This window comes from Ailuropoda melanoleuca, chromosome 5 (genome assembly GCF_002007445.2).
Source record: "Ailuropoda melanoleuca isolate Jingjing chromosome 5, ASM200744v2, whole genome shotgun sequence".
Taxonomy (NCBI): Eukaryota; Metazoa; Chordata; class Mammalia; order Carnivora; family Ursidae; genus Ailuropoda; species Ailuropoda melanoleuca.
This window is the reverse complement of record NC_048222.1, coordinates 42549225-42571364: the sequence shown is the minus strand read 5'-3', so window position 1 is coordinate 42571364 and position 22140 is coordinate 42549225. Positions and strand designations below refer to the sequence as shown.

Below are 22140 nucleotides of genomic sequence, written 5' to 3'. Positions count from 1 at the left end.
ACTTAAAAAGAGGGGAGGGGGAAATCTACACTTTATGTATGTATGTATGTAATCTACATTTTAAACTGGTGGTCCAGGTGACTCTGGCTTAGCTGAGAAACTCTGCTTAGTCATACTGGATTGTGGTTTCTAGAGGGGGCCTGAAACTGTAAATATAGTTTCCTGAGGCCCAGCTGGGATGTATACCATTTACCTTTTCAAAATGAACTGCTAACTGCAGATGGCATTTCTAAACCTAGGGTTTGCCCTCCAGGCCCAGGATGGGCTTGAGGCTCTCTGGATGGGAAACTGCCCTGAGATGGGTCTTGCCCTCTTGCCTCAAGATTTCATAGGTATAAAAGGTATTTCAAAGTATACCAATCGTGCCAATCATGATGTCCAGCTTCCCTTTCCAGCTCACCCAGCCTCATCAACAGCCCCCTACGCAGCATTAGGCAGTATTTTTTGTGCAGGTAAAATCATGGGGACTGGACTGGGTCTTGACTCACAGTCTGGTCAAGTGCTAGAGGAGATCTGGCATCAGAGATTCTGCCCAGCAAGGCCAACAATAATTAGCGAAATAATACAGGCTCTGCCCAGAATGTGGGGGGGGGGCAGACCTGAGACCATTCACCACTAGGCAGTAAGAGAGCAGAAGGGATCAGCAGAAAGCTGTGCCCTCAGGGAGGTTCTCCACTCCCTGTGGCAATGTCCGAGCGGGCAGTTCCTTAGGTCCCCTGCACTTACCGCATCTGCACGCCTGCACGTTCCTAGATGGCACTGATTCGAATTCTCTCTGAATTCCATAACATGACCTTAGCCCCTGAAGGGGGAAGTTAAGTGCTCCATGCATATTAACTGAAAACAACAGCAAAAAAGCACTTTCACACAGTCCCTGATTCTCAAAACTATTTGGGGAGTATTTTTTGTTTTTTGTTTTTAAATCTTCAGCCCCATTTCATGTATGAGGAAACTAAAATTCAGTGAAGTTAAGTGACTTGTTAGAGACCAAAGAGCTAATCAGTGATGGAGTCAAAACTCTCCATCAGAATAGAATACCTGAATGATAACCCACATTCTCACTTCTATAGCAAAAATCTTATAAATTCTTCCCCCCCCACCCCATAACTGTGGCTATAGTTTAGATCTTCACATTTCTAACTTCCCACCAGATCTTCCTGCCACAGCTTTTACCTCCTCTTTACCTTCCACCCCACTACCAAAGTTACCTTTCTGAAAGGCCAATCTGGTCGTCACTTCCCTGTTTATCACATGGAAGACAAAGGTCCAAAGTCTCGTGGTTTTCAAAGTCCTCGGTGAAGTGGCCCTCCTTTCTTGTTCTTCCTGTCTTGTCTCCATCCACTCTATTCCATTCATGTCAGTTCTTCTAGTTGCTTCCAAAACTATGCTCTTTCCCCTGTGTTTAACATGCCATTTGCTGCTCTTCCATGATCCACTGTTAGCTTCTTCCCAGCCAGGTGCCCATCTATCTGTAAGCATGTAACTAACTCATACGTTGAAGAGAATGCATAGCAAATTTGTGGTTTAAAAACGATAATAAAAGGCTATCATGCTCCTACCATCCAGTTAAGAAACACGTTTCCGTAACCCCATGTGAGATAGTGTTTTTTATGCCTCTGTGCCTCTGCATGCACTAGAATGCTTTAGTCCGCGTGGTGAACTCGTCATCATCTGGAACCTCGGATTCAGTGTTACCTCCTCTAGAAAGCTTCCACTGAATCCCGAGGAAGGCTTAATGCTTCCATGATGCCCTCATTATGGCATTCATAACAGGATTGTATTTGCTTACATGTTTGCCTCCCCAGTAGATTGAAGATACCAAACATTATTTAATCTCTGTCTCTCCAGCAAGCAGCATAAAGGCTGGTAACACAGCAAGTGTTCAGTAAATAGGATGGATGTCTATACAACCTGGTTTGCCTGTTGTCCAGGAGTTAATTATTATACGTGCTTCCTTTACTCATGACTATGCTAATTTAGATGACCAATTATATGATCATCCTATCAATAAATGTGGAATGGATGAATTAATGAACGGAAAAAGATTTTTACTGATAGAATCTAGGCAGGAAGAGCTGATATGTAAAGATTTTCAAAAATTCAACACCTGGCCTTTCCTGCCCCAGAAGTGCTTGACTCTCTTGGAGACAGAGATGAGTTTGCACAGACCATATGCTCAATAACCTTTATGGCTCAATTAAGTTGAAAAATGTTAGCATGTTCCTACACTAAGAAAACCTAAATGTAAAATATTATAGTACAGATTCATGTGACAGAGATGATTAAATATTATGTATGTTTACTACTTTATGAGAACTAGATGGTAGATAAATTTAAAGAGCTGACTTTATTGCTTGTTGAAAATCAGAAATGTAGATTAAATACTGCTGAAATGACAGCATCATCAATGGGGACATACGATCTAAACAATTTCATAGATGCACTTTTTTTTAAAGAACCTCTATTCAGTAGGGGTGAGTGTGTGTGTGTGTGTGTGTGTGTGTGTGTGTGTACTAGTTACTAGTTAGCTGCATTTGTTTTTAGGGAGAGATAAAATCTCCTTGAGTTTCACATTATAAATAAAAATTTTATTTAGGGATCTTTTTGTTATTCAAATAGAAAAAGCGGTTTTTAACTACTGTTAAACAAAAAATGGGAAGTGAGGTAATTCATCTTTTTGACAATAATCTTCTTTCCTTTCCCTCCAACAGTGTCATCTTCTTTGATAGTCAAGGTAATTCCTTGTAAATAAAGCTTTTAATAAATTACAAATATGCAGTAGGTTCTTGTCCATCTACTTCCTAACTACTTAATGCACTGTTGCATAGCAACAATTTTTTTTCCCCTGCTTCTTCTTTGTTGGAAGTCTGAGAGTCTGAAATCTGCACTGGCTTGGTTGAGCCTGGGAATCGTTCTGGTACCAGGGGTGCAGATACCCATTGTAGAAATCAGTAGCTGTTAGTGTTTTCTTGAGCATCACTGATCGAACACCAACCCAGCCATCCTAAGGGCAAAAGACAAAGAGTGAACAGGCAATGGTGGCAAAACTGGTGGTCAATTTTAGCTTATACAACTTTTTTTTTTTAAAGATTTTATTTATTTATTTGACAGACAGCCAGCGAGAGAGGGAACACAAGCAGGGGGAGTGGGAGAGGAAGAAGCAGGCTTCCCGCTGAGCAGGAAGCCTGATGCGGAGCTGGATCCCAGAACACTGGGATCATGACCCGAGCCGAAGGCAGACACTTAACGACTGAGCCACCCAGGCGCCCCTAGCTTATATAACTTTTATCATGAAAACAAACCCACAGATCTTTACCAAACACCTAGCTGCAGATACCACTGTACTAAGTAACACATATGATTCTTTGACTCTAAGTTTATTACTGATGATAACAAATGTACAGACCTGTATAAATTAAACCTATTTAAACATAAAGGGGGCAGAATAAAGAAGTGGTGTCCTATTGGCACGGTACTTCACAGTTTTCATGATATGTCCGTGTATCTTATTATGACTGGTCATCAAAAATAGAACCACTCTCAAAGTAGACAGATCCAGTATTATCCCCAGAGAAAACTGATTTTAGAAGAGAAAACTGATGCACAGAGAAGTGAATGATTTGTCGGAGGTGACATAACTGGTGGGACTTAAACTACACGTTCAGACAACCCCAGCTTCTTCTATGAGAGCAAACTGCAGATCTGCAATATAGATCTATAAAGACCCAGACGAGGACAGCAAACATATGCACCCTAGCCTGTTCCAGAACAAGCTGAAGAAAGATGAGGACAGGCCTGATGTGGGAGCTCCGTACCTACACTCTGCGTAGGTCAGCTCACCCTACCACACACTTTAAACACGGCCTCTTGAGCACGAAACATCGCACATAAACACCGTATGAAGGAAAATATCAGGAAATGGAAGAAATGTGAACATTTCTCAGGCCGCTGTCGTAAAATAATAATGGTTCTAAAGTCATTTAAATAGGTTAAGACATCTCCTCTTTAACCACTGTCAAACGGTAAAAGCAAGTAGGACACCTGCACTGTAGCAGTGCAGCCAGATACTCTGCTATGGCGATCTTCTGTGATCACCACGTTAACAAGAGGAGTTGCTAGTTAAACGAGACTTGTTAGTTATTAACAAGAATTTGTTAATTAAATTAGACTACTGAGAATATACAAGTTTCTTTTAAGAAAGCACCAAAGTTACTGAATCTTCTTTCAGTAATAATGCCTTGGTAAAACTTCATCACTTTCAAAAATTAAGAGACTCTACCATTTCTTAAGAAAATTAAACTGTCCATTGGCTCAATCTGATAAGGTTGAGTGAAGTTTAACTAAAAATGATAAACTATAAACTCAGTAAAACGAGTATAATTTAAAACTAAAGGAATGTACCTTGCAACACACCAGCAGTATTTGTGACTGTTTGTGGTATATTACTGATCCTGGAAAAACAGGTTGTCCTCTTAATTTTGGATCTAAAGAATTGGGGGGGAGGGGAGAGAGGGATACGAGAGTTAATAATTATGTAACTTCATGGTGCTTAAAAATCAAAAAACATCCCAGGAGGCAATACTAATACTGGAGGGCATACCTGCTGATGCCCAGACTCTGCTTACGATGGAGCCATGGTGCTCTGTGTGCATCTCAAACCCAAAGGGAAGCTTTCCATACACATAGGAACTTACTAGTCCTTTACCCAAAGTCCTTTACCAACGATCAACCTAAAAATGTCGAATTTAGAACTTTTGACCATTTGGGGGAAATAACTAACTACCAGTGGAGAGGTAAACAAGAAGCTTAGGATCTAAGCTGCCCCTTCCATCCATGACCCAACAAATCCCAATTCTTAGATTCCTGGGGAACTCCGACTCCCTCTGAGCTGACCAACTCCCTCTGTGGCTCCCACTCCTTCAGTCCGCCATATTGGGAGGGCACTGATGGGCCTCAGAATGGACTACGTCATGAGATGCTACACCCTGGCCTAGGATTCTTGCTGAGCTGTGCAGGGATTTTCATCATGATGTTCAGCAGAATGAAACTGACCAAGTCATTCTGCACTCCCTGAAATCCTCAGTGTAGGAAATCACAGAGCTTAAAATGGGATAGTAACACTGCTTTGCCTACTTCCCACATTCTTAGGATGACTGAATGAAAAAATAAATGTGAACGGACACTGCAAAGAATAAGACAATACATGAGTGTAAAATATTATCATTACTGAACTGACACAAACTAAAAGTATCCTTCTTTTTAATAAATGTGACCTACGGTGACACATTTTCAAATAGAGTATACATAGTGAAAACATTTTCCAGATCAGCTACTCAAAAGTTAGTACCAGTGAGGACTGAACTATTAACTTCTACCAAATCCAGAAGTTTAATGGTATTATCCATCCAGAGAGTCTGCAACGGAATCTGCAAAGAAAATTAAAGAACGTATGATAATGGAATACACTCAACCCCCAAACCCTTTTCAACTACTATTTTGCCTTAATTTGGTCTGACTTCTCTCCCAGTCACAGAAGAACTGGGAACTGAGTCTCTAAATCTTACGAAACAGAACACAGATGTGACCCCCTATGTCAGTCTCCAAAATTGATAAGGTCTTAAGCACTATTTTAAAAATCGATGTTCGTATCTTTATTAATATTTCTAATTTAAATTTATGCTCATTATAAAAAATACAAGCACTATGACAATTATGTTAAAAATTTATAAAGTAGGGGTGCCTGGCTGGCTCAGTCAGAGGAGCTTGCGACTCTTGAACTTGGGGTTGGGAGTTTGAGTCCCGTGTTGGGTGTAAAGATACTTTAATAAAACTTTAAAAAAAAGTTTAAAAAAATTTAGAAATTATTCTGTATTCCCATCCCCAGAAGTAACCACTGTTAACAATTTGATGTGTATATCTTTGTATTTTTTTCTGCAAATACTACAAAAATCTAGAACGTACTCTCACAAGGAACATTTTTGCCTAACAATGAAGCACGGACAACTTTCATCAGTGCATGCATATCTGTGGCACAGGACTCCCATTTTGACTATACCGTAATTTATGCAAACAATACCTTTATGATGGATGTTTCAATTATTTTCAATTTCTTGCTACTATTAATAGCAATGTTGCCCAGTGTATAAACTTTTAATCTTGGGTACAGTAATTTTTTTCCTGTGCATAATTTTTTATTTTTATGGAGTAATAATAGCCAGTTTTTCCTCTCATGGATCTAGCAGTTCACGTCAAGCTTAAAAAGGACTATTAAACGTTAAGATTATTTAATGTTATTTTAAGATTATTAAATGTCATAAAATTATTCAACTGTGCTTTTCCCTCAGTTCTTTGTGGTTTCGCTCTTTTACATTTAAATGCTTGATCCATCTAGATTTTATTTTGACTTTCAAAGACAGGATTTGAGGGCCTCTCCCTCTAATGGCTAACCAGTTTGGTTGTCCCAACCCTATTTACTGGGCAATCCATCTGACCCTTCCCCATAATGTGAAATACCACTTTCGTCACATTTTGATTTCAGACTAATTAAAATTAACATGTTACAAGCAAGTAAGTTCTCTCAAATTCCCTGAAGTAAATAAATTCAGACTGTAGCTCAATCCTCTATTTCATAGACAAGGAAAGTGAGGCCCAGAGAAATGCAGCTATTTTCCCAAGTTTAGACACAGGTAGAGCCTAGGACCAGAATCTAGGTTTTCTCATTCTCAGCTCAATGCTCTCTTTATGGCCTCCCCTAAAGAGGACATTTGATTTTCAGAAGAGTTAGGTTGTTTCAAAGATTCGAACATGACATGGAAAAATTAAATAAATTTGAAGAAAAGTTCATAGGTGTTCACGATCTTACATAAGACATGTTTTGGTACAATATCCTCTTCTATAATTTGCTGGCTTATTTTTCTTTCCCCTGCTTCTAGTAAAAGCTATGAAACAATTATTACATGCGTAACTTTATTCTTTCAAAGAACTCAAAATACTTTCGAAACATGCTAACTAGAGAAAGGTTTGCATTTACTGAGAGTTATAAATATGCCCGGCATATAGTTCTTGTTCGGAATATACACTTCCTGTTCTTAAGGCGGGTAAAGCTCATCCTCACCTTATCATCAGCACTGCAGAAAGGAAAGGGATGGTAAGAATATAGTCATTTCACTACCACCATCATTACTGTCAAAATCATAGGTTCGCGTGGATTTAATTCACGAGGTTTATCTACTTTGATCTTGGCAGTTGTGGACATGGTCATTAACCCGGTTTTAGAGGTAAAAAAGCAGAAACCCAGAGAAGATACGGGTTTTGCTCTTGGTTAGTAAACAGCAGCTCTAGGAATCAAATTTCACTTTCTGGCTCCCAAGTCCTCATTCTGTTATAGCACAGGCTTTTTCTCAGTGGAGAAGAAAGGTGAATTGCAGAAGATAAGGATCATTATATGGTAATGTAACTGTGTTTAACTTTTTTAAGATTTTATTTTTAAGTAATCTCTACACCCAACATGGGGCTTGAACTCACAACCCCAAGATCAAGAGTTGCACACTCAACAGACTGAACCAGCCAGGCGCCTGTGTTAAACTTTGAGGAACTGTCCAACTAGTTTTCCATAGCAACGGCACCAGTCTGCATTCCCCCCAACAATGTATGAGGGTTCCAAATTTCTCCGCATCCTTGTCAACACTTGTTATTGTCTGTTTTTTTTAAATTACAGCAATCCTAGTGGGTGTGAAGCAGTATCTCTGTACAGCTTTGATTTGCATTTCCCTAATGACTAATGAAAGTGATCATCTTTTCACGTGTTTAGTGGCCATTTATAGATCTTCTTGGAAGAAATATCTATTTAGATGCTTTGCTGATTTTCTAATCACATTTGTCTTTTGTTGTGGAGTTGTAAGAAATCCTTACATACTCTGGATACCGGACTATTATCAGATATATGATCTACAAATACTTTCTTCCATTCTATTGGCTGTCTCTTCATATTCTTGATAGTGTTCTTTGAAGCCCCAACAGTTTTTAATTTTCGAGTCTAACTTCTGTAGTTTTAGTTTGGTTGCTTAGGCTGTAGGCAACCTATCTGAGAACCACCTAAGAAAGATTCAAGTTCATGAAGATTTTCCCTATGTTTTCTTCCAAGAATCTTATCATTTTAACTCTTAATTTAGGTCTCTGATCGATTTGGAGTTTGTGAGGTAGGAATCCAAATTTATTTCTTCTAATTGCAGATATCCAGTTGTCCAAGCACCATGTGTTAAAAAGACTATTCTTTCCCTATCAAACTATGTTTGCACCCTTATCAAAAATTGATTGAGCATAAACACGAAGGTTTATTTCTGGGCTCTTAATTCTATTCCACTGAGAAATAGGTCTATCCTTATGTCAGTATCCCACTGTCTTCATTACTGTAGCTTTGTAGTAAGTTTTGAAATTAGGAAGGGTGAGTTCTTTAACTTTGTTGTTCTTTTTCAAGATTTTTTGGCTATTCTGGGTCTCTTGCGATTCCGTATGAATTTTAGGATCACCTTGTCAATTTCTGTAAAGACGTCAACTGGGATTTTTGTAGGAATTGGGTTGAATCTGTGGATCAATTTGGGGTTCAGTGTTATCTTAACAATATTAAGTCTTCCACCCCATGAACAATTAGGTCTTCTTTACTGCTTATTGGCTCTAAAAGTTTCTTTTGGATTCTTTATGATTTTCTGTATATAAGATCATGTCATCTGCACGTAGAATTTTACTTATTCCTTTGCAGTCTGATTCTGTATTGTTTCTTTTTTCAGGTGATACCCACATGTGAGGTTGTGACCCTCACTGAAGAACCTGGCAGGCTAGATATTCAAGGGCAGGTCTCCATCTTAATCAATGTTAATAACAGGTGACCCATTAAAAACCCCACGCTTGGTAGGCCCCAAGTTCAAACAATGCAAGAGGCTATCAAAATGAAGGGGGAAAAACCCAATACATTTGTCAAAGAACTAAGAATTTAACTCAGGTTTTTTAATAGGTATTTTTTTAATTTTTAAAAAAGATTTTAAGTAATCTCTACACCCTCAATGTGGGGCTGGAACTTACAACCCTGAGATCAAGAGTCATATGCTCCACTGACTGAGCCAGCCAGGCGCCCCAGATATTTTAATTGGTATTTAATAAATACTGTAAGTATAAATAAAGAACTATTTAATAAATAAGTTACAGTTACAACTCCATTTTGTGTACCACCTGTAGAAATTGAGGATTTAAGAATTCAGTTGTAAAAAATTGGCTATGGGCAGAAAGACATACTGGAAAAAGCACTGGATTAGGTGTCAGGGGATTTAGGTTCACTATTTTGTAATGGGGCACCCTGAAGCTCACTGCTTCACTTTCATTCCTCTCATCTATGAAATGGGTAATAAAACTTGGTTATGGGAAACTGCCATATATATATATATATATATATATATATATATATATATTTATTTATTTATTTAAAAATGCTTGGTGAATTCTAAGGCCCATATAAAAACTTGAAGTTTAAAGAATATTTAAAAAACGAATTTCATATACACAAAAGAACTTTTGAAAGCAAGTACTCAAACATATTTGTACACCAATGTTCACAGCAGCATTATTCACAATAGCCAAAAGGAGGAAACAACCAAACCTCTACTGACTGATGAATGGATACACAAAGTGTGGTATATACACATACAATGGAATATTTTTCTGACTTAAAAAGGAATGACATTCTGATACATGGTACAGCATGGATGAACCTTAAGGACATTATTCTAATGAAGAAATAAGCCAGACACAAAAGGACAAAGATGGTATGATTCCACTTATATCAAGTACCTAGAATAAGCAAATTCTAAGACACAAAAAGTAGGACAGTGGTTACCAGGGACTGTGGGAAGGGGGTTGGGGGATTTACTGTTCGGTGGGTACCGAGTTTCAGTTTGGGATGATGAAAAAGTTCTGGAGATGGATAGTGGCAATGGTTGCACAATGATATGAATGTACTGAATGCTACTGATTTATACACTTAAAAACTGTTAAAATGGCAAATTTATGTGTATTTTATCACATTAAAAGTTTTAAGAATAAAATGAATTTCAGGATTCTTAGGTTTGGTTTGAGATTCATTCCTAAATAAAAATATTTTGAAAATAAATTACACATGCACACAGACAATTAGGTAAAAGTGCAATCTGACTTCCAACTTACTATAGTTCCAATGGCACGATGAAGTCTGATTATTTGCTCTGAAGTTTGTTCCTCCCATTTTATACAGCTGGTACCAGCAGAAATCTTAGGGGCTACAAGATAAAGCCAAGAGCAAGAATAAATATCAGGTTTGACATCCATGAACTGATAACTATTTTTTTTTAAGATTTTATTTATTTATTTGAGAGGGACAGAGTAAGAGAGAGAGAGCACAGGTAGGGGGAGGGGCAGAGAGAGAGGGAAAAGCAGGCTCCTCTCTAAGCAGGGAGCCTGATGTGGGGCTCCACCCCAGGACCTTGGGATCATGACCTGAGCGGAAGGCAGACACTTAACAGACTGAGCCACCCAAGCACCCTTGAACTGGTAACTACTGATGCTGAATGATATAAGAGAACCTGTATTATTTTCTCAACTTTTGTGTATGTTTGAAATTTTCCATAATATAAAGTAAAAATAAATCAATCATACAAATAGTAAAAGAAAAATGGCTGAATTTCTTTATAACCTGGGAGTAGAAAAAGCCCTTCTAACAATGACTCAAAATCCAGAGGCAATTAAAGAAAAGAATGACAAATATGACTACATAAAAATAAGCTTTTAAAAGACAAAAAGAAAGCTCACAAATCAAATCTAAAAACAAATGATGGGGGTGCCTGGCTGGCTCAGTTGGTAGAGCACGTGACTCTCAATCTTGGGTTTGTAAGTTCGAGCCCCACGTTGAGTGTAGAGATTACTTAAAAAACAACAACACAACAACAACAACAAAAACCTGAAAGTATTTGTAATTTTATCACAATACTTTAGATCTTTTTATAACAAATGTAAAATGTGTAATTACATGTTAATCTAAAATATGTATCTATGCAATATTAATATAATAATATTATATCCAAGACTACTTTATATCTATTATGTAGATTTATTTATATCTATCATATAAAGTACTCCTAAAAACTGGGAAGAAAAAGATAAAAAATGTGACAGAAAAATGAGCAAAAGATATAATGTTCCTTCCTGGAAAAAAGAAATATAAGTAGTCTTTAAACATACAAAAAGATCTTCGACCTCACTCACAGGAGTAATGTAAATTAAAACTACTCCAAGATGCAATTTCTTGACTATTTGATTTGGAAGTAACATATGCTTCAAATTATTTATAATGGCATTATTTGAAACAGCAAGTATGGGAACAACCAGAAGGTCCATCAATAGGAGATCTGTTGAATAAATTATGATACATCCCCGCAAGTGAGAACTATACTGCCATAAAAAGGAACAAGGAAAATCTCTTATTGATAGGAAAGGATTTCCAGGGTACACTGTTAAGTAAAAACAAAAACAAAAAACCAACCAAACAAACAAAAAAACCTGAAGACCAAAGGTACAAAATAGTATATAGTTTATGCCACCTTTTGTGGAAGAATAAAGGAAAAATCAATTAAAAAATATGTGGTATTTGCTTATTTTGATAAAAGGAAACAACTGGAAAGTTAAATCAGAAAGTCATAAAAATTACTCATACACAGAGGGAGGGAAATAGGGAGGAGCAGCTAGGGATGGAAGTGAGACTCTCTGAGTATACTTTCTCAGCTTAAATTTTTTAATCATTTACAGATGTTTTATAGGATTCAAAAAATAAGATTTAATCATAAAGAGAAAAGCAACTCTGAAAATTGAATACAAACTGAAACAAATAAACCTATCTATACATCAAACGAGGTAACAAAACCACATGGAAAAAATAATCATCTCCAGTAAGTTTTGGACACAGTACTCTGATTGCACATTCTTAGGATATATTCTATGGACAAAAAAAAAAAATCTGCAGAGAAATATGAAATATTACTCAAAAATTTTACTGTTCATAGTAACACTGGTGTTGTAATTTTGAAATTATTTAATGCCTAGCAATTAAATAAATAGGTCAGTATGAACTTTTGAAAAGATATTCAGTTTAAAAGAAAATATAAGAAAAACCCTGAAATTCAAAATTCCAATCAGGGGGCATCTGGGTGGCTCAGTCGGTTGAGCGTCTGACCCTTGATTTCAGCTCAGGTCATGATCTCAGAGTTGTGGGGTTGAGCCCCTGCATCGGGCTCCATGCTCAGCATGGAGTCTGCTTGTCCCTCTCCCTCTGCTCCTCCCCCTGCTCTCTCAAATAAATAAAAATAATAAATAAATAAATAAATAAATAAATAAATAAATAAATAAATAAAATTTGAATCAGTAACGGTATGAATTCAAATATTATTTTAAAAATATAATGCCTCACCTTGTCCACTGACACACTGCTGTACCAGATGGCTTCTAAATACCACCCTCCCACACACTAAAACAAACAAGGGAGAGATGGCCGATTCCAACAGGGGACAGAGAATTCATAAGGTGAATCTGGGACATCTTATAAAAGAAAGCAAGGAAGCATTCAAAAACTAGTTGACGTCGGGGCGCCTGGGTGGCTCAGTCAGTTAAGTGTCTGCCTTTGGCTCAGGTCATGATCTCAGGGTCCTGGAATCAAACCCCACATCAGTCTCCTTGCTCAGCTGGGAGCCTGCTTCTCCCTCTCCCTCTGCCTGATGCTCCCTCTGCTTGTGCTCTGTCAAGTAAGTAAATAAAATAAAATTAAAAAAGGATATACTCAGAGAAGCGTCACCTCTCTCTCATCCAAAGCTCTAGTCTTTGGATGTCACATCAGTGAGCCATGAAACCAGGCTGCGTCAAGGCTGGTGAAGTTCAGTTTGATCACTTGGTTGAGTCCAGTGTAAAGATTTGTTTTTCTCTTTGCAGTTGGCTGTGGGGCAATGCTTTGGCACCATGCAAACATCCTGTTTTCTAACAACCTTTCACATAATGATTTCGGCATGCGTTGGTATTTCTTCCCTGAATGAATTATTTCATTAGGGATTGCAAAATGGTGATTTTCCAATTCCTTTTACCTTTAATATTTGGCATTATTCTGTAAAGAAGAGCTTTTCCTCATTAATTGAAGATGAATCTTTGTTCATCCTAAAATGGCAGGACCGATGCTTAATTCTTTCTCTACCAATTTTTAGAGTAAGAAGCTGGTGCCATAATCACCTCCAATTATGGTGGCAAATGAGTTTTTTAAATTATAATTTGACTCATGGATTTTCACTTACTGTGTTTTACAGTTAATTACATTTATAATTCTTTGTGCTGCTCAAGTCATCCCAAATTTGGCCAGTGGGAGCCCCCTAAAGTTGGGTCCTGCATCCTTTTGACAACCTCAACAAACTGAAACAAATACCATTGGGATACAGCCTCATCTATGAAATACTCTTTCCAAAAACTTCAAGCCTAAGTCTAATCAAGCCTTTAGAATTTCCAATTCACAAGAAATACAAAGGCTAGAAAAACAAGTTACACAACACTGGAATGACACAGATAACTAACCTATTGTCTTCAAAAAGTCAATGACATGGAGGGGGAAAAATGGAGGAATTACTCTAGATTAAAGAGACATACCAACTAATTATAATTAGATACTAGTTTGAAAAACTATACAGCTAAAAAATAAGTTTTTGGACAATTAGGAATATTTACATACTGAGCATTAGATGCTATTAGGCAACTATTCATTTCACTTAAGAGATGCCTGCTGAAGTATTTAGGAATGAAAAATTATGATGCACACTTTCAAAGGATTAAGCAGAAATTTAAAAATATATACTAAATAAACACATATACAGAGAAAGAAAATATGGCCAAATATTACTAATTGCGGAGTCTGGGTTAAATAGGTATTCACCTTTTTTTTTTTTTCTTAAAGATTTATTTATCTTAGAGAGATCGCGGGAGGGACAAAGGGAGAGGAAGAGAGAGTCTAAAGCAGACTCCCCACTGAGCGCAGAGCCTGATGTGGGGTTCAATCGCACGACCCTGAGATCACAACCTGAGCCCAAACCAAGAGTCAGATACTTAATCGACTGGGCCACCCAGGTGCCCTCGTATTCATCATCTTTTAACTTACCTCTGTGTTTGGTACTTTTCAATATAAAGAATAGGGAAAAAATTCCCAATCCTTCAAGGGACTGCATGTTAAGAGGGAAGGGTAGACCATACCAGCCATTCTTTGGAAAGGAACATACAAGTGGGCACTCGTTCTTTAGCCAGAATCAAGGGCAATGTGCCAGGAAAGTCGGAGCGTTCAGGTGCTATCCTGACAGACAAAAACCTCGTGAAGGAGGTAAGGGTCTCTGCAGCCTTCACTCACCATGTGTCACTCCCTCAGCTGGCTGCTGCCTTCCATTGCTCAAACTCTCAGGCAAATTTTTCAAAACCGAAATAAGCTTAAAAAAAAGGGAGAGCAACATATTCAAGATGAAAAGAACAAAAGCAGAAATACATTATCATTCAGTACCATGCCATTATCGAATGCTTTGAAGGAGCTGTGTGGCAGGGTAGGGCGGTAAACTGCCTTAAGCTGTGACCACACAGGTCCCCTCAATGGAATCTCAGAGGAGATGCTGCTCTCTGCAGAGGACAGAGCAATGATGTGCTTCCAGAAGCTGAGCTTGGCTGGCTTTGCAACCCTTTCTTGTCAGGACAGGGTGGGCTCAGGAACCCACACTCTAACTCCTAGGAGGGAAGGCAACAGAGCCTCAAAGAAGGAGAATGTACTCTGGAGTCACACAGTTCTGGGTTCAAATCCCAATTCTACCACCTACTCGTGTGTCATTGTGGAAAAGTTATTAGACTTGTGTGGCCTTCAGTGTCATCATCCTTAAAAACTGGCGACAGTAACGGCTACCTCAAAATTTGTTTTTTGGGAAGGTTAAAAAAAAAAAAAGTCTACAGAGGATCCAGAATAGCCCTGGCCCATGAGCCAGTGCTTGAAAACTGACAGCCACTATTACAATACGGTTTCTGAGGTGAGTGCCTAGATTAGGAAGCACCATCTAGAGAGTTGGGGAAAAATTATCCTCTACAGAAAATTAACTAGTTCATAATATCACTGACTTGATCAGTAAGCATTCACTCAGCCCGACAGTATGCAGATTCAAGCTACACAAAGTCAGCAGTCATTAGAACTCCAGCGTGAGCGGAGGCAACGACCGCAGCGCAGGCACAGAAGCGAGAGGCAGGCAGGGTCACCGAGGGAATGGCTGTTGGTCAGTCCGACAGGGGCGCCGGGTGAGTCTAGGAACTGGAGGGTGAAACTGGGAAGGAGTGTCTCAAGCCCTTACTGGAATGTGGGGGGGGGGCACAGAAGCTCCCGTGTTTCCGGAGAGCGTTTATTAAGTACCCTTTCTGTACATTTCCCAAAGATTTACATGAGAAATGCCAACCTCGATTTTAGGAAGCAGGGATAGAAATCACTTAAAAGAAACAAAAAGCTGAAAATGACACATCACAGAAGTGTTATTTGCACCACCGACAGCTCAGAGACCTAGTAAATGAGGACAGAGCAGTGGGACGTTAGAGAACTGTACCATGTTGGCCCCCAGTCTTGACAGCACTGCCTCCAGCTCCTTGGCGGTGCTCTTAGGCGGCACAGGAATCGTTTCCTGTTTGAGGATTGGGCCAACATCGAACCTACCAAAAATCAAAAGCAAATAACATTTCTTCAGATCAATAGGTGGACATGAGTGTTTACATACCACAAGGATAGTTTAACCCTGGCTGTGGATTTGACTGGGAGCCATTAGCAAAAGAGAAATGTCAGTTTGAAAGAAGGGAAAGCAAAATCTGGCCTGTACACAGATTTTAAATCAATTTTTTCCTAAAGGTGAAAAGTATGAAGTTGCATATCATTTAATTGCCATTGCAAATAATTTCACCTTTAGTAATAAATAGTATTTAAAAAGTTTCTATTTATACAATGAAGACATGGAGCAAAAAATTTATTTTCCAAGGAAGTACCATTAAGAAATTCGTAATGATTTCTTTCTATATTTCCTTTCTCAAAGGACTAGAGTTTTGCCTGGATTATAATCACTGGTGATTGTAAGTACAAGTGTATTTGCATTCCCACAGTCTTATATTTTACATCAAGCTCCACAAATACTGGCTATCGGTTTTCATTAGAAATATGCTTTATTTTAAAAACTGTGTAGTTGTTAATTCTATTTTTAACCTATGAGCTTTAATAAAATGCTTACTATGGAACACCCACAAAACATCCACAAACATCCACAAAAAACAGACTGCAGTCTCCTGAATCCCCAAATAACATCACCCAGAGTTTAGAATTGTCAACGTTTTGCAACTCATTTCATCTGCCCCTCTCATTTTCTGAAGTAAATTAAAGCAAATCCCAGGTATGCAGTTGTTCTTGTGAAATTGTGAATTGTTTTCTACAGGGACATTAGGTGATGACAGATAGAGGCTTAATATAATCCTGCTTTAGACTACAGTAGGATAAAAAAAATTAAATGTTTAAGACGATTATATTACACATTGGCATACAATGTGGTCTTAATCAGGGTCCCCAAATTTTTTGACCACGGAAACCAAGGCCAGCAGAGGCAAGATTCATTACAACTCACATCCAAAAATCCATCTTTCATTTACACATGGTTTTTTATAGAAATCCAGCTGTTAATAACATAATTTCAATTAACAAGTTAAACATTTCACAAGGACTTAGAGAGACACTACATAACCACAAACTGCATATATTTTATATCAGAAACCAGGAAAAGACAGAAAGGGAAGGCACTCCGGGGTTCGAGGAATTAGTGAGCACCATCCATTCATCCACTTCCATGTCCCCTCCAAACAGACATCAACATTCAAACCACAAAGTCTCGAGAAAAGAAAATATCGTCTACCTGTTAGGTCTAATTTGCATAATCGTCACTCCAGTAACTGTGTCTCCGTGAAGCACGGTATGGATTATAGGGGCTGGACCACGCCACCTCGGGAGGCAACTGGGATGGACATTCAAGATGCCACTGAGGCAGAAAAGGCAGAGATGAGTGTGCAAGTGGACTTTACCATTTAGTTCCTGCTACCTAAACAAATACGCGACTTTTCAGCGTTATGCTTCCCCAGAAAGTCTGAAAAACAAGAGTTGAATGTAGTCTTATACCACCTGTAAAGGGAGCCAGAGGTTAAGTTTACTCTCTTACCATAAGAGACCAATGAAACTCAATTAAAAACAGAAAAAGGACAACTATTCACTGTCCCAAAGACGTCCCACAACCATCTGTGATGTCTGGGAGTTTTTAAAGATTTTACTTTTAAAGTAATCTCAACACCCAACATGGGGCTCAAACCCACAACCCTGAGATCAAGAGTCACACGCTCCACTGACTGAGCCAGCCAGGCAATCCCTGGGAGTTTTTAAATAAAAGCAAAAAATACCTTTTATGCTGTAGGAGAAGAAACACTCAAACCCTCCTGTGTGTCTCATGGACAATGTGAATATTTTAGTTTAGTCCAACTACCCTATTTAGTTTGCACACAGAATGCCTAAAACAAGTTTCTTGAATCCCCATCCAATGATCCATTCACCTTCCCTGTTCATCCCAACACACCTACTGCCCAGAGATGAGCGATTTAAATCACTTACTAAGTAAGGTGATTAGTTTGATGATGTATCCACTGCAGGAATATGCACTTGGGAGTGCGTGTATACGAGTCTTATATTCAAAATTCCACTGTTCAGACCCGTCTCATTTACCCAACAAATATTTACTGAGCACACCCCATATTCTAAGTGCTGGGGATACAAGCAACACTGAACCAAAGGAGGAAAAATTCTGCCCTCAGGGAGCTCACATGCTAAAAGCGGGAGATAAGCAATATAAAAATGTGTAAAAAGTTTGCCAGATGGTTCTCAGGGCTGTGGAGGAAAATAAAGCAGAGAAGGTGTAGGGGTGCTGGGTGGGAGATGACAGTTTTCACAGGGGTCACAGAAAGTTTTACCAATAGGGAGACACTTGAACAAAGCCGTAAGAAGGTAAGGGAATACGCCATATTGCAGACATTCCAGGCAGAGGGAACAGTAAGTATGCTGAAGAAGGTAAATGTTCAGCAAGTTCAAGGAACAGCAGAGAGGCTAGTGTGGTTAGAGTGGAGTGAACCTGAGGAGTAACATGAGGAGATGAGGCCAGAGAGCCAAACCCGGTAGGCAGATCCTTATAGGCCCTATAAGGACTTTGACGACTTCTGAATGAGATGGAAAAACAGAGAATTTTGAGCAGTGACATGAGCCAACCTCTGCTTTAAAAGGATCATTTTGGCTGCCGGGTTGGTAAGACTGAGAAGGCCAAGGACAGCAGACACGGGGGGGTGGGGGGGTGGCGGATTGCAGAACGATAGGTAAATTCTATCTAGAATTCAAAGGCAGAGCCAATAGGATTTCCTGATGGACTGGATGTGTGGTGTGAGAGAAGGAATCGCGAGCCACTGAAAGGTTTTGAGTCTGAACAACCAGAAAGGTGGTGTTGCCATTTACGGAGATGAAGATTTGGGGAGGAGCAGGTTTTGGGCAAAAGTTCAGGAATGTAATTTAGGACATCTTTAATGTAAGGCGCCTATCAGACACCCAAGCCAAAGTGTGGAGGAGGCGGTGGGTGTCAGGGGCCTGGAGCTCGGGGAGAGATCTGAACTGGAGGGACCCATCAGGGAACGGTCAGCATCTATATGTAATTTAAAGGAGGGGGGTGAGAGCCCACAGACCAAGAGCAACACCCATTTCAACAATTCATGGCACTAACACATTTTTTTCTCTTAAGAGGAAATAGTAAAGAAAGCAGAATTAGAATTCAAATCACTGCATTTTAACAACAGGCCCATATATAAAGACCAAGGGCTCTATACTGTATTCCCTTAAAAAAAAAACTTACTAGGGAAATTTAAGAATAAGAGCCTCACTCAAAAGTCGGCCAAATGAAGCTAGCACTCCAACGTCGTACTCTCCGGATCCCACATCTGGCCACTCATACACTGGAAGCTGAGACTGGACAGCGTACTGCTTCACCGGTAGTCCTTTTGGGGATGGGGAGGGCACTGTGACCACCTCCAACTTTTCGATTAACTCTTCCTCTTTGTTTTCCCTAAGTTGGAAAGATTGAAAGAAAATGTGAGTGTTAGGGCAATGACTCAAAGCTAAACTGCTTCACGTACTTCCACAGGACTCTAAGGGTTAAATTCATGAAACATTTGCGGATAATTGAGTAAAACTAATAAAACTGAGAGACTGAGTTTTTGTTTTTATTTAATTTTAATTATTTCTAATTTAAAGAGTCACATGTGGCTAACGGCTACTGTTTGGATAGCATGGTTCTAGAAACTTCCTGTGCATACAGAAACATATATGGTACAGAGGTTTTACACAAGTAGGATATTGTATATACTGCTCTGCGTTTTGTTTTTTCCCTCTTAACAATACTATATTACTATTATGTGAGTCTTTTTAAAAAGTGGGTTAAATATACATTTGCTTGTCTATCCAGCAAACATTTCTAGAATAAGAAACTGAAAACAGTGGCTGTCTCTGAAGAGAGGAACGGAAAATGGGAGACAGAGGTGGAAGGAACTGATTTTTCACTGTATATCCTTTGAACCTTTTGAATTTTTACCACAACCATGTGTTAGTCAAACAATAAATACTTTTATTTATTTATTTTTAAAGATTTTATTTATTAGAGAGAGAGAAAGAGCAAATACGTGGGGCAAGCAAGGAGGAAGGGCAGAGGGAGAGGGAGCAGCACACTCCCTGCTGAGTAGAGAGGCTTCAGGGCTCAATCCCAGCACCCTGAGATCAGGACCTGAGCCCAAGGCAGAGGCTTAGCCAGCTGAGCCACCCAGGTGCCCCTTGATCCAATAAATACATTTTAAAAAAAGCCCAGGGGCGCCTGGGTGGCACAGCGGTTAAGCGTCTGCCTTCTGCTCAGGGCGTGATCCCGGCGTTATGGGATCGAGCCCCACATCAGGCTCCTCTGCTGTGAGCCTGCTTCTTCCTCTCCCACTCCCCCTGCTTGTGTGTCCCTCTCTCACTGGTTGTCTCTATCTCTGTCAAATAAATAAATAATCTTTTAAATAAATAAATAAATAAAGCCCAAAATATATCCCGTGGGCATCATTCCATAGCAGTACACTTAGTACTACCTCTTCCTTTTTACCTGTTGCATCGTTGTCCAGTGCCCAGGGGGTGTTAGTTTATTTACCCGGTATTGCATCATGTGTTGAGGAGTTAGGAGAAAAGGAGTGTATAGGAGGGCCCTAAAGACAAAGCACAGGAGTAATGGGGCTGCTAAGCAAATCATCAGCAGAAACACACGCCATGAGATTCTAGAGACAATCTAGGGAAAGCAGCGTATGGACAGTACATCATGGAAGGTGTGCAAAAGGAACGTGTGTGAAGAGAACATTTCAAGGTGTGTGCGCACAGCAGAATGGTGGAGGGAGAAATATGATTTGAGGGGATTGATGGGGATGTCAATAGGAGAGGCTGCTGTGAAGAATCTGTAGGGAGGACTTGATGGGGATGACAAATGAACGTTGAGGGTGCATCAGGAGAAAACGCTGTGGGAAAATAACAAATGGAGGATGGGGGAAGGCAGGCAGAGCGGTGTAGTTGGGTCGAGCCACGATATAGCACGGACTTTCAGAACAGACTGGGCCTCAATTTTCCTCCCCCAGTAAATGGCATTTGTTAAATCGTAGAAATACTAAATATATACCTAAGAGTTCTGATTTATAAATTTATTCAGTTAAGAATAGTTCGTTTTCGGACTGTGTCCTCATTTCAGCCCCAGAAAGCTGGATCCCGTTGTATACAGGAAGGAGATGGGGAGCGGAAAAGTGAGACATGGGCGTGCACTGTGCCTGGTAAGAAGCCCAAAGGACTGGAAGGTACAAATGAATGAACAGTAGGTAGAAGGAGGTAGTGGAAAGGGGAGGACTTCGAAGTCAGACTCTGTTTCAAGGCCCGACCTGCTCAGCTGATGACCTTGCTCAATCGCTTAACCTCTCGGAGCTCCAGTTTCCCTACACACAAATGGGGCAAGAAGGTGGTGGCAGAGGACACAGGTGATGTATGCAAAGCGATTAACTAGTGCCGGCTTCGCACTGCGGGGCGCCCGGTAGCGTTTGGAGAACAGAGACAGAGCCCGGAGCGGGAGCGTAGACCAGAGGAACCCGACGGGCGCCCGGAGACGCCGAACACTGGGCCCAGACCCTTCCGGCCCTGCTGCTTTCCCTGACGAGGAGTGCAAACCCTTGAGGCCGGCCGCAGAGGCTCGGCATCCGCACCTTCGGCAGCCGGGCCCCCCCAAGTCCCGGCCCCGGTACCTGGCAGCGTGTAGCGCCCGCAGCGTCTCGCGGGCGAAATGGTCGGTGCCGAAGAAGAGCACCCGCCAGGGCGGCTTCTCGCGGACTCGGACGGCCCGGCCATCCTCCCCGCCAGGGAACCCGCCGAGCCCGGCCAGCGCTCGCCACTGGGGGATCGGCCTACCGCTCGGACCGCCACCCACGGGCCTAGGCCCCCAGCAGCGCTGAACCAGCACCCTCATCGCCTCCGGGGGCGGCCTATCCTGCGCAGGCGCGTCAGAGTAGAAGGGGGTGAGCGTGCTCGGCCGGAGGGGCGGGGCCGGGGAAGGAGCTGGTGGGCGGGGTCTGCTAGGGACTGGAGGCGTGGCCTGTGTGGTTGGAGGCGTGACTCGCCTGTGTTGGAGCTCCTGTAGGCATTTGCCGACTCAAGCGTGATTTTTATTGCATTTGTTTGCACGATTCAGCCAGTCTCCCCAAAAGAATTCTTTTGGGAGCAAATCATGTGTTTTCAGACAATGAAATATCATTTATTACATAATTATGAATTAATATTTACTGAGTATTTACTGTATCCCATGCTTTGGCTAAGCATTTTATATCCATTATTTCAGTTAATCCTCGTATCAAGCATACAAGGTAGATATTATCACAACCATTTTACTGAAGAGAATCCGAGGCTCAGTG

The 22140-nt window shown here is 40.3% G+C and overlaps 1 protein-coding gene across 1 annotated transcript; it reads right to left on the bottom strand.

Annotated features, from left to right (window-relative positions):
- Positions 1-2566: 2566 nt before the first annotated feature.
- Positions 2567-21747, bottom strand: MTFMT (mitochondrial methionyl-tRNA formyltransferase). The gene is made up of 9 exons (XM_002914247.4): positions 21478-21747; positions 19029-19238; positions 17007-17129; positions 15666-15768; positions 14447-14522; positions 10213-10304; positions 5348-5426; positions 4402-4484; positions 2567-3004 (listed from the first exon to the last, which is right to left on the bottom strand). The coding sequence occupies exons 1-9, from the start codon at positions 21696-21698 to the stop codon at positions 2810-2812; spliced, it is 1182 nt and encodes a 393-aa protein (XP_002914293.1). The 5' UTR covers positions 21699-21747; the 3' UTR covers positions 2567-2809.
- Between the last annotated feature and the right edge of the window lie 393 nt (positions 21748-22140).

Excerpts from the sequence above, each read along its gene's own strand:
- MTFMT (XM_002914247.4), bottom strand. The coding sequence starts at position 21,698 with ATGAGGGTGCTGGTTCAGCGCTGCTGGGGGCCTAGGCCCGTGGGTGGC. Across the intron at positions 19,239-21,477 it reads CGGGCGCTACACGCTGCCAG|GGAAAACAAAGAGGAAGAGT; the intron begins GTACCGGGGCCG and ends TTTCCAACTTAG. Across the intron at positions 15,769-17,006 it reads ATGCAAATTAGACCTAACAG|GTTCGATGTTGGCCCAATCC; the intron begins GTAGACGATATT and ends GATTTTTGGTAG.